We start from the raw sequence: 13787 nt of genomic DNA on the forward strand, positions 1-13787 counted from the left end.
CTCTTATGCACATCATCTGTGAAACAGCCCAATCCATATGACTATTTCTTTAAAACAGACTGTACTGTTGGTTCTCTGGGGAGAATAGTGCTGTGAGGCAGTGTCTCCAGCCCAGCCGGCTGATCCAGAGAGTGTTTGTGTCAGGACACAAAGGTGCTGTGCTTTGCAGTGTTTTGTTCTGCACAGATGTGAGTTCTGTGTCCTCAGCATATCCATCTCTCAGTATTAAATCTCCATTGTACCGAGCTCTGACCCTCCGCTCTGACCTCCAGAAGGACAGGTGTGACTCAGCAGCACCTGTGAATGCTCTGTGACTATACAACAAACAAGGACAACATTCTGAGCTTGTTTTACTTTAAATCAATTGATCCCAATCTCATTAACATGTTTCCATTAGAACTCAGCTGGAAGGAAGACTGTCATTTGGTAAACGTCTTATTTGGAGATTAACAAGAACAGAGAGAAGAGGAGCGGTGGGGAGGGAGAGAGAGACTGTTTTCCCAGCCCGGTCAGTGAAGGGAGGGGTGAGGCTCCCGCTGGAGAGGACAGACATGCCCTTCGTTTAATACTGTGACAAAGTGGTGAGGAGCCCCTGGGCAGCGGCGATCACAGCACACCGGACAGACTCACAGACAGAAAGACACAGGTGGAGAGAGAGCGAGCAGAGAGGAGCATTGGATTCACAGCCAAACACCACAGCGACAGAGCGGAAATACCGGGGAGAAGCTTAACAAGAGATCACAATCCAGGCAAAGCCTTTTATTCTCACACTAACAGGTAATTCAATCTAAAATCTAATACTAAGAGTAATATGAGGTAGTGAAAACAGACAGAAGGTAAACTGTATCTTCATTTTTCAAAGTAAGCATTAGAGTAATTCTTTTTATTCCAATATATTTATACCACAGAAGTTTGTATTGGATACAAATCTAATGAAATTTGATGAAACATCTTTTTTAAATCAATAATGTGGAGGCACTGGTATAGCTATCTTTTAAAGTGATTGTGTAGCTGTTTATTTTTTATTTTTGTTGTTTTTATTGTGTCCTGAGTCAATACTAAAGTTGAACTGAATAATTCTACATTTAAACTTTAAGGCAATAATTATGAATTTACTCATTATAGTATACTACATAGTCTGGTCAAGCAATGATAATCAAAAATCATTAATTTGATAAGTTATTAACACTGCGAAGGCTGTGGTCTGTGAAATTAGTCACATATACTGTTCTAGAGTGACGGTGTAATAGTGGGACTGTACAACATATTTTTGTTATTTGTGTTTAATGCAGCGGTGACTACAATAACTTTAGAATCACACTTTTCACACACATTTTGGTAGTGAGCCAGATGTACTGTGTTCAAGAATGCATTGTAGTCCATTTTTAGACCTTGCTCTCTGTTATGACTTTTCATTCACTCATTTTTGGGGCATTGGTGGAGCACAGTATGGACAAAAGCCAGCTGTTCCACATTATTTTCTTACTTTTGCACATTTGCTGAGTCGGGGGTTTTGATATATTGCACTAACTTATTGTATTTTCCGCTGATCATCACATGATGTGGTATAGTTGAGGAGAAAAGCTGGGCTTTGTCCACTAGTGGCAAACAAAAGAGGCCAGATTGTTGTGGTCATGTGGTCAAGTCTCACGCACAGGCTTAATTCTGCAGGATACGTTCCGGACAGCCTTCTGTCAGATTAAGACACCCCACCTGTTGTTCGTCCCAGGAAGGTGCCACAGTCTCACCTAATTAGGCTCACCTTGTAGACGAGGTCGCAGAGCACACTGACTACAATCCTCCGAGACTAATGACATCAAGGCACAGTGACACAAGTATGTCAACATGAACAGCACCTTTTACGGCCTTACTACTACAGCAACAACAACAACTACTACAACTACTACTACAACTACTACCACAACAACCACCACAACGACTACTACTACTACTACTACTATACTACACATTATATTGATTCCATAAAGTCCGTCCATTTGAGAGATTCAGTATTAAAGCATTGAAACAGAGGATCTTTTATTTGGATAGAGGGGTTGGGGAGATGATGTTTTTATTGTGCTGGATATTCTTTTGCAGAACATTACTTCATGGAAATGGGTGTTACCTGGCGCTTTCTGCTCCGCTTTGGCTTGTGTTTGTCGGCTGCGCTGATTGGTGGATCCCTGGCCGATGGGGTGTGTCTTCAAGATGGCAGACACAAGGCCACACCCAGCGCAGAGCCTCACCTGCAGGAGTGCTCTCTCTATGCTGACAGTGGGTATTCTTCCTCCAGGAGCCTATACAATATGACCAGATTTAATGTTTACAGTATCAAGATACAGCACATGACTGAAATGGCTTCTTATTTGTGTTAAAAGACAGCTGTTGCACAGAAGAGCACATTCAAGACATCTCCCATGTCCCTTCTGCCAGCAATAAGAACGAGCCCTGGGACAAGTGTGGACCACTCAGTCCAGAGTAAGTCCTATACTCAATATAATTAACATCTACTCTTAATATAGGCTGGTGAACAATAAACAATGAACACAATTTGACACGTTTGTTCCTCGAGTCATGATTGCGCCATGTTGCAAAGTTAGCAAACCCAACGCAATATGATCTTCTCTAACACGTAACAACCGTAATAAATGAAGCACATGCAAGTCATTAAAACACATAGATAAATGATAGCGTGTATCTGTATAATACCGGTGTGTCGTTGATGTTTGCAGGTGTGAAGGCTTCCTGAAGAGAGTGTCGTGTTTTTACCGCTGCTCCCCGGACGCTGCGCGCTGGCCTCACCCTCAGCGCCGCTCGTACATCCAGGCCGTGCCCTTGTGCCACAGCTTCTGCCGGGACTGGTGAGGCTGCCTTAGGCCGACTGATAAAACAAACCACCAATAAAACCTACCGATGAAATTACTATCTGCACTCATTCTCTGTGCACACTTGATTTTCATCAGTAGCCCACAATATTGAAATAGTGGTTCATATTGCTCTTAATTAGGCTATTAATCAGTAGGCTATTAGCAATAATTTAGGTTATAATATCTCATTTTGCAAACAGCCCTGAAATGACATGTTTTTGTGTAATTACTGATCAATTGTTTGAGTATAAAGCTGTCTAGTCAGACTTGTTGTTTCAGATGTCATTGTGCAGCGAATCAAATTGATCTTTCTACTTCAGGGGAAAATAAGATCATAAGCCTCACAGTCGTGTCTCACAGCAAATGAAGAAATGATTTGGACAAAAACCATGAGCAACACAAGCATAAACAGAGATCTTACAGTATAGTTTTCACTTTTCCTTTTTTTCTTTTTTTCTTTTGTGCATTTGGGATTTCAAAATGGAATTATTCTGCCTAAGCCCTTCTTTAATCTGCTATCCATACTAGATAACTAAATGTCTTTACTAACCTCTGTCCATTGTGGCGTGACCTTGACTAGATTAAAACAAACATTAAAGATTAAAAAATGCAGATTCGACCACGAACTGCAAGTTATTTGATTATCATAATAATCATGGCTTACACTTTACAGGCCTGTATTACCAAGTTTCTCAAAGTGCTGTGGTCATTATTCATTCACACCATACTCGGTGGTGGTAAGCTACTATTGTAGCCACAGCTGCCCTTGGAGTAGACGGATATATGTAAATCTACATATCTATATCTGTTTTGATTTTGATTTCTTGGTAGAGACAAGGGGTGGATGTTTTTTGTTTTTCTTGTTAACGTTTGGTTTTTTTAAACATGGAAGTATGCAGAGTGTTTTGTACGTATGTATGTAACTTTTATTATTTCATTCTTTAGGTTTGAGGCGTGCAGGATGGACATGACCTGTGCTCGGAACTGGGCCAGAGACCCTCGGGGACAGAACTGCACTGGATCCTGTGTTTCATATCAACAGGTCAGTCAACAGCCCTGAACGCTACTGTCCAGTTTCCTTTAGACAGTTTTATGGGGGTTCATGCTGATAAATGAGGCCATGGGTTTCCCTTTTATCTCAACTTAAAGGGGCTAGATGCAAGTTGGTCATTTTATGCTCACTACTGCCACCTCAGGTCTTATGCACAACTGCAGCTTCTATATTAAGCTCGTGCATGACGGCTCTTCGGACCTGAATGAACACCTTTTTGAGTGACAGTGCAGGATTTTAGAGGCAGTTGTGGTGAACAGGTCTGAGCTCATTCTACACATTAGAACATGGCTGGAACATGTAGGGGGATGAAAATACTTAGTTTTAACATTTTTACACTCCGTATAGTCCCTATTATATGAATTGATTTCTCAGGAAACTTCTTCATCTGTAATTGTTCTAACAGACTCTTTCGCCGCCCTTGGACTGGGGTCTGTGAGTGTGAGCTTGTTGTGGCAGGGCCCAGATCAGTGCTGCAGATGAGTGCAGTGGTCAGTTGGCGAGTGAGGGGTTAATGTGGCTGTGGACTCGAGCGTGAAAAGAGCGGTCTTGCTTCAGTGGACACAGGACACAGCCGGCCGCTGAGGATGGGTGGCTTAGAGGCTGAGCAGCTGGGACAAACAAACACACCTATCCATCTCCCTGCACCTCTGTGCCCCCTATCAGAGTGTGCACTGAGAGGAGATGGAATTATACATTTAATTTAGATATAAGCATGTTATCTATGCTTACTGTTGCACTTATATCTAATACCTCTTCTGTAATTCGTGTGATTATCCCATTGTAACAAAGGGCTAGTTTTATGACAGGCATAAGGGGCATTTAAAAGGCTTGTATGGCATGTAAATCATGTAATGTAAATTGGCACAATAAACAAAGTTCATCATACATATCACAAACAACACAGTACAAACTACACAGAGGAATATTGTAACTTGTACTGTGTATAATCACATAGATTATTGTATATGTCATGAAAGTGTCATTACTTATGGCCATTCAGTCATTTCATATTTTTGCACGTTTAGTTAATCATGGGAGCAGAATCAAACATTGCCCCATGTTTGTTTGTTTTCTTTTTCCTTCTTTATTGTCCTTTTATGTGTATTAAATAAAAATGTTCTCATTAGAAAGAAACAAAACAACACAAACCACATTCCCCCTGTAGAGCGCCTAATGCGTCTTTGTGTTTGCCTTGTTTTTTTGTCGGCATTGTCCTACTTCCATCTAGGGCACGCAGCTATTAGCTTTGACATTCCAGTAACTCTCTGAACACAGTTTTCTAGTGAGGGATGAGTCACTGTGTTGACCATATGAATTTCAACAGGTTTCTCTTTTGTTTCCAACATTCATGGCCTCGGCAACAAAACAATTTATTTTTTCTGTTTTGGTTTTCATTACAAGCTAAAGCCCCTAGAGTAAACATGAAAGTGTGCACACTCACTCCAATGACCTGTTAGTGATAGAACTAGATCTTCCTCAAGTACAAAGCACTAAAAATATGATATTAAAAAGATGGTTTTTTTTAGAACCTTAAGTTAAAATAGATGTCTGTTTTAAAGGCGCATATGAATGTTATTTTGTTGTCCCCGGACCTTTCGGCAGTGCTCTCACTTTTTAATATAACACCAAACACCCTAATTCCCTTGGAGTCCTCTAAATCCATTGTTTATCACCAGAGCGTACATCCCCCCACACTTCTAAAACCCCTGCCAAATAGAAAAATAAAGATGCGCTATATATTGAAATCCACAGAAGGGATTTGTATATGCCTACTGCAGTGTATGGCAATTTGCATAGAAACAAGCTCATACATCCACACAAAGACGTCCAGTGCATGCAAAGTCCGCTGGCACTATTCCCTCTGAGTCTTTGTGCTCTGGTCACATCACTGCAGCCAAGATCTGTTCAGCGGCAGCAGCGCTCTCTCTCTCTCTATTGGTGGGAAGTGGTGCTCTGGCCAGGTCTTTGAGCATCTATGAGAGAATGGCGGATTCCTCAAGAATTCATAAAGCAATTTTAAAGATGGTTTTCGAGCACTCATTGATTTATATGGGGCTTTTTAAAGTGACCGACTAACTACGTGTCTGTTTGTTTTCCATAGATGTCCGTTAGTGAAAAGCTGCATCAGAAAAGGCATCTGATAAATAACCTATATTTCCAGTACGAATGTGGCTAGGCAAAGTGAATATTTTCTAATGGCACACTTATAGAGAAGGAATTAAAATGGACTATATTGTGAGCATTTAAGACTACAGAAGTGCTCTCTTGTTGTATACAATTTTAATGAAATTGTTAAGTAATTATTTTTGCTTGTTTGTCTACTTGAAAATGTATCCATAAACCTGGTGCCACTCATGAAGCATGTGATGTGTCAACTTCAATACAAACATGACTAAAATTACAGCAACATTACTGCAATACAAAAGAAATAGTGAGCTGATAATTAATAGTAGATTTGTAATTTGGACAGTGATTGTATTTATAATAAAATGCAATTTTGCACCTCTGAAAGTGACGTTAGAGTGGACAGTAATGACAAGACCATATTTAAGTGTCAACTTCAAAGGGTTCAGCCAAGCCTGAAAGGTCTGCACCACACAACACTTGTACAGTGTCACTTAAGCCAAAAGGACAGCAATGCCGGATATAAATTAAGCTACTGTAGGAGACAGGGATGATGATTCTGCTCCTTTTAATGGCCACTTAAATCTCCAACTGAAAGACAGGGGCAGTTTGCACCAAATCTCTGCTGTGTTTGACGCTGAAACTGCATTAACTTGCTCTACCGAAGTCTGCTTGTTTTGGCCATCCTAATCCGCATATATGTCTTACGTTTTATGTGTGTGGTCGGATTTTTCATGCTCCAGAAAGCACTAAACGAATGTCAGCAATAAGTGGAATTAGTTTTCAAAGAAAGGTGCGTGGAAGCAGAGCCCCGTAATAAATGTGTTTCAAAAAGCAAGGTGACCTTTTTGACAACTTCTCATGTGTGCTTTGTGGCTTGTAGAATTGTTGGACAGTGGAGACAGGGCTCTGGTGGGGGCTCTAATTTGCTCTGCAGCCTGGAGCAGATGATGGAGGTGAGGAGGGCTCTGGCGCGGGCACAGCTGCCAGCTGGCCACATACCCCCTCCTCCACCCCCATCACACCTGGTGCACATTTTTAAACTGATAAGGTACATTTGTTAGCATCTCATTATTAGACTTTTCATAGTCATTGTAAAACAATCTTGGTCAGCTGTATAAATGGATTTCACAACCATAATGGCATATCTGAGTTCGGATTTTGAGGAGTGGTGAATGGATTCTTGATGAACTGTCAGAGCAGAAGGGAGAGTATGATATAAAGATAGAAATACTTAGAGGAAAGTGAAGATAGAGCAGAGGAGGATTGTATTTAAAACTGCACGATGATGAGAGATAGTTAATTTGTATGAATTATTTTAGAGGTGACAGGTAAAGAAGTAAAGGCACATACAGTGTTTTGGAATGAGAAGATATATACAATCTTCCTGAGGTTTAAGAATTCATTTGCAGTTTCAATAAGTGCTGGCTTAACGTGAAGTATTACTGTTTTAATGCTTGTGGTTTGGCTGTGTGATTGAAACTCTGATGGCTTTGACAGTGCATCAAGAGACTTATCAAAAGTCCCTTATGATTTTATTGTTGATTTTATGACACCCAAGATGTCAGCATGGACCAAGGAACAAACAATGTTGACATGATTCATGAACACATTCATTTTGACATCTGTCATGAAAAAGGAATGTTTTAAAACTTTTTAATAAGCAGGATATTTTTAACACAGTCAGTAGATTTCTGGAAAGAAAATAGATGGCAGCTGTGATTATCTTGTGTTACGGTTGAGGGTGCGTCGCTGAATCTTTCTATTTTTAATTCAGAAAGAGAAGATTGTGTCATCAAATTCTCATTTAGTGTAATGGTAAACCACTGAAGATTCAAAAAAATGGATGTATTCTGATGTATTTGCCAGCAGTGACCCTGCAGACATCTGTTCCACAGCTCTGTTGTTTACTTTTTTCTATATTTTTGCCTAATGCAATCACATGATGCTACTTGCACAAACTATTTTACCAAAAATTGATATTGCACGTTTATATCCAAAGCTTGCTTTGTAGAGCACCCAAAAACCCATCTATATTTCCTGTCTGTCTGCAGGGGAAGAATCTGTATCCAATCACTATTCTGAGAAAGAGGAGAGCCTGAATAGATGTGTGTGTCAGATCCATCTCTGTCACCTCTGGCAGCCTGTCTGGCTCTCAAACATGCCCCAGAATAGAAGCCCCCGCGTCACCGTTAGTATACAGCCAATGCAATAAGGACCATTAGTAGTCATATGGTTATAGTCATATAGTTTTGTTGTCATACGTTACAAATTTCACTAGCATAAGCTCAGAAGCAGGAGCATGTCTCAACTACATTCAAACAACACACTCGTATTGTATTCAATCCCCCCACCCCATTTTCATGACCATCCACTGTTTATTTCAAAGAACTACACTAGAAGGGAAGTGGCCCCTTTTCTTCTAGCTGTATCAAGTAATGACACTGATGAATGGATTCTTGACAATGGCATCTGAAAACTCTGGTTACTTTTCTTTAAAGCACAGCATTAACATTGTATTTCCATGGAAACACCTTGGCAACTAAAAGAAAATACTAAGAAAATCTGCATACACACAATTTTTAGGATTTGAGGTACGGTAACAGTTAGCTATATTGCCTAGGAAATAGATTTTGTTCTGTTTCTATGTAACATAATGACTATGTTAATATCACTCTTAGGTACTATTTTCATGATAGTTAATCCATGATGGCAGGTCAGATAATCGAGCCTCCACCCTTCCCCAGGGCCTGTCAATCAAAGGGAAATGCTTTAAAATTCCCCTGAACAAAAACTAGTGTGGTCCAAAACATGATAGTTAGTTATCACAGGAGAAAAACAATGATAATTCTTGGGAGCCAGGCTTTTAACTTGTTTTTGGGAGATGCAAATTACCCTTAAGATTCCATATTATAGAAAGCCGTCCAATGTCTCTCCTAGCCACTAGGGGGTGATATTGCAGCAATATCAGCATGCCACCATGAGGTAGCCTGGCAAGTCCAGAATAATACACAGGGCTATCATTCTGGGCCTCATGCACTCGTTTGCCGCTGCTGCCAAATTCAAACAGATCCGTGCAATCAGATTTGTTTGTTTGCTGCCATGTGTTTTTAGCGAGCAGCGTCACTCTTGGGATGCTGCAGTCCGACAGTAAATGACCAAAAACACATCGACAGTACGTCCGTTTTGTGATTCATAAGCCTGTTTGAATATTAACACAGAACCGCTAATAACCCTGCAACGACGACACACAGCCACTCTTCGATGATTGGTTTACTCCGTTTCCTGTTTGCTTAGGTATGTTCCGCTCTAGAAATGCTCCAGTTGATGCCACGGTCATCACCAGACTATATCATAGGTACAGTGGTGAATCTGGATTTTTCCAGGCCAGCCATGAGGACCAAAGAGAAGTGCTATTCTCGCCAATTGCTGCAGACCCAGTCCATTGCTTCCGGTCATAGTTTCTTCTGCTTTTTAGAACATAACTCTTTAGATCTGTTGCAAATTACATGACACTCAAAGTAGAATAATAATGTTTTCAGTTGGCCATCTCAGTCTTCCACATAATTACTGTATGTCCTTCCCCTCAGATGTACCAACATGGACGGGACCTGTGTGAGAGTCTGTGGGGCGATGCCTTCATGACCGTAGAGGATGAACCTGAGGAGCTGACGGAGAGCGCTCCCTGTGGCTGCCTGACGCTCAGTGCCTCTGACAGAGACAAGATGGCCGCACTCAGAGCCCAGCAGGACGACCCGGAGGAGCTGGACACCACCAAGACCGGCCTGCCCCAGTACCGCGCCCCCTGCCACACCCCTCTGCCACCCCCTCGCACTCAGAGGAGGGGGAACTCCGTGCTAAGGAAGCGCTCAGTGGGGGTCGATGACGGGGAGGGCAGCGGCAGTGGTTTGTAGGCACAACTATAGATAGTGATGTGTTAGAAAAAGCTGACTTCAGATCAGTTTGGAGTTGTAACCTTCTCCTGTAACTAACCACCGCAGCTGTCATGATCATGTTTTAGATAATTGTTTGACATATTCCATATCTAAGCTGTGAGGAATAGGTTTATAGAACAGATCACTGAGCCGCCATATTGGTTTTGGAGATACTGCAAATATTTATTGGGGAAAGGGATGAAGGGATAATGGAAAATGCCAGTCATTTGATTTACATTGTATGGACACTGTTTGCATCCCAAGACGTAATATAGTTTCGGGCGATGACGGTCCGTTCTGAAGACTGGACATGTGATGGAGTCCTTTCGTACTGCTCATGTTTTACTCCTGTTTTACTCAATGACAGTTACACATAGTGTTATTGCACGTTTATGCCCAAGGAAAACATGAAAAAGAAAAGCAGGGATTTGAATGTGTGCTCTGTGTTGAGGGCTTGTTTGTTACTTCCTGGAATAGGCAGCGATTCCTGGGGAGGTTAAAGACAACAGTTATTACTATTGCGCATTAGTATTGCGCGGTACACACACACACGCACATCCTTTGATTGGTATACATATACACATTGCACAGGCAGACAGCTGTGAAAGTGAATATCTGCTTCTGTACTTTCTCACGAGACCACCTATATTACGTCTTGGAAATATTATGTACATCCTTTCCCTATCATGTATCCATCAATAGGTTACAACTTTTCGTGCATTCTACCATTGTGATGCCGTAAGCGTACAGTCTGCTTGCCCAACATAGGCAGTGCAACAGTGGAGATGTAATAATGAATGTATTTTTGTCTTTCTAACAAGTCACGCTGGGTAGGAGCAGAGAAGATGTGCTCTGACAGTCTAATAAAACCCGGGGCAAGAATTCATATGCAGAAACAGACTGTGTGACTGGCCAGGGGTGGCATTCACACCAGATGAGGCTGCTCTATCATTCCTGTGCTCAGAGTGTTTTTGTAATGACACTGTAGAAATGGATACTACTAAATTGTATGTGATAAAAGTTAGAATGTGTTTCTTGTTCAAAAGGATGTCCCTGTGCTTGTCTTTACTCTCAATAAATACCATTTTAAATGTCACCACAGAATGCCACACTTCTTCAGGATCCAGTTTACGGGAAAGAAATGCCAAGTTACATGAATCATTTTCTTGTACCTGTTTTTACACAAACGGAGGACGTGGTGTGAATTACTGACGGAGAGTTTGTGCGTACAATTTATTGATGCAGTATTCAAAGGACAGACTTTATAAGAGCATTCTGTTTTGAATTGCTGCTCTGCTGTTGTGTTTTGAAATAGCAGACCGCCCGCTGAGCAGAGCGACTACCCTGCAGTTTGTGCGTCTGCCTCAAGAAAATGTGCTGGAAAAAAACGTATCATTTGCATAATTTGGATTCACATAAACTGAACCATGAATTGTTAAATTATGACCTGATCACTCATCATTTGTGTCACTGAGAACATCTTCCTGACCAAATTTTCAACAAGTTTTTAATTGAATTACTGATTGAACCAGGCTGATGAAACTTTTGACATCTGTCTTCACCTCTGATGACTACGGACACTCTTCCCTATGTTTTCCTAATACATCATGACAAGAGACCGTTACACATTCTCTCACAGCAGACATCAGTCACACTAATGTGCACCGCAGTATGCTTATGTGTTGTGTCCGGGATGACATTAGGCGTTGAGATTATTCAGCCAGACAGTTATTGATCTCACTATCTGAATAATTGGATGGAACGATGGCGCTCGTGCTTCACAGCAAGAAAGTCCAGGGTTCGGTTCCCACCTTGTATGTTCTCCTCGTGCCTAGGTTTCCTCTGGTTTCCCCTACCACTAAAACATGTACAATAGGGTCCCCTCTGGGACCAGGACTCCTCTGAAAAAGATATTCTTAATCTCAGTGGGACTTTCCTGGTTAAATAAAGGTAAAAGCCCCACTTTTTTATGTAATGGTTGCAAATAGGGCTGCACAATTAGTTGCAATCATATCACAATGACAATTTTAATGGTTGCAATTAGCAAACAAAGACTAAACATAAAGTATGTAGGTGGTCTCATTATATTTACTGCAAAGTTTATGCAGTCTACATTTCAGTCTTCTCTCTATTGTCAATTCTGCTGGAGATGTTTCAAATGAGCACTGGGCCCTATCTAGATTTTAAAGGGGGGGTATTATGCAAAATCGACTTTTTCAAGTCATTATGTTATTATGTCATTCCCTCATTAAAAACATGCCTGAAGTGTTGCCTTGGCACATTCACATATTTTTGAGTAATCTGTAAAAACTCTGATGGCGGCCATTTTAGGGATAGGTTTGCCTGAGTCCTCCTAGGAACGCCCCCACCTCCTGGAGACGCCTCCGAGCTTTCCTCACCAGCCGAGTAACCAACCACTGCTCCTCAGCAGAACCCCCTCCCCACTGATGCCACAGACAGTGTGTGGAGGGGGCGTGTCGGAAAGGGTCAGAGGTTCTTAAAGAGACAGAGGCATATTTCAAGACATTCACTACAGCCATTTTGAGAGAGCAATTTTATACAAGGCAGTTATTCTAATTTACTGCATTTACAGACCAACAGAAGGTTTCGGCATCATTGTAGTGAGATAGAGACTGGTGCTATGTGATTGAAAAAAGTATAATACCCCCTCTTTAAAGCATAAAACATTTCCAATGACAATTGGCATGTCTTGCCAATATACCACAGTGACTTTATACCATACATCCATTTCACATAAGGGCCGAGGTCAGGAAACAGTCCTAAAACACCACAGGTAAAATAAGTAAACAAACATTTGTGGTGTGAAAATGAACCAAACGTTTTCGGTAGTGTCGGTGTCGGTGATGGTCTGGATTGGAATGTGAACAAGTAGCAGGAACAATGTATAGCGCGCCTCCTGGTGGCTAAAACTGTGCATATAATGCCACAAATTCCAGGCATTTACTGTTCCAATGTTCGGCCACTAGATGGCACTGGGAGCCTACGAAATAATTCCATGTATTAATGTATTAATTTATTTTAGCTCAAGCGATGACACCTGCTACATTTGTCCAAGTAAGTATCGCTTCTTAGTGTTGTTTCCAGTTATAGCCTCCGAGAGTTTTTCATATGGGACTTGTATGGGATTTTTCGTTGACATGGGCTGGTATGGGCTATGGCTATGTGGGCTACATTTTAAATTAGAATAAATCACACTAGCTACTGAAGGTTTTTAGGCTTACAGTAGGCCATCAGTAATCACCACAACCTCGTTACACAAACTTTTCCTGTCCGCATAGACCAAACTTTCTCCATCCCACTTTTATAATGAGCCGACCCAATTCCAGCTCACTTTGTATTCTAATAACAGCCTCGGTAATCCAAACTGTGTAAGCGCCTCAGATGGCCGAGGCTGGTGGGAGGAATATTCATGCTTGTCAAGAAGAAGAGCCGTGCGCGTTTGTGTGTGGGAGAGGAGGGGGCTCGCAGGAAACTCGAGCGAGCCCACCCGGCAGCAGTCCTCGTGCGTACGTCAGCACTGTTGTTCCCACGGACGCTCTGGGCTGTGGGCTGTGAGGCCGAGCTCAAGTGGAATAGGAGAGCGTACGCGTTTTGGTGTGCGCCATTTGAATATTATGTAGGCCTGCTGTGCGTAGACAGAGAGGTGTTCGGAGGCTATTTACAGGAACAAATTATACAGTAGCAGTTCTGCCTGGAGATTTCATTTGTCCAATATAGGTTGGACTCTAGATCTACGGCTGAAAACCACTGTACCAGATTTTTTTTAAATTACAAACGATGCTGGGA

The 13787-nt window shown here is 41.6% G+C and overlaps 1 protein-coding gene across 1 annotated transcript; it reads left to right on the forward strand.

Annotated features, from left to right (window-relative positions):
- Positions 1-510: 510 nt before the first annotated feature.
- Positions 511-10392, forward strand: rtbdn (retbindin). The gene is made up of 6 exons (XM_079564258.1): positions 511-777; positions 2098-2274; positions 2379-2478; positions 2733-2861; positions 3813-3909; positions 9636-10392. The coding sequence occupies exons 2-6, from the start codon at positions 2109-2111 to the stop codon at positions 9957-9959; spliced, it is 816 nt and encodes a 271-aa protein (XP_079420384.1). The 5' UTR covers positions 511-777; positions 2098-2108; the 3' UTR covers positions 9960-10392.
- The last annotated feature ends 3395 nt before the right edge of the window (positions 10393-13787 follow it).

This window comes from Gobius niger (assembly GCF_951799975.1).
Source record: "Gobius niger genome assembly, chromosome: 10".
In the NCBI taxonomy this organism is placed as follows: Eukaryota; Metazoa; Chordata; class Actinopteri; order Gobiiformes; family Gobiidae; genus Gobius; species Gobius niger.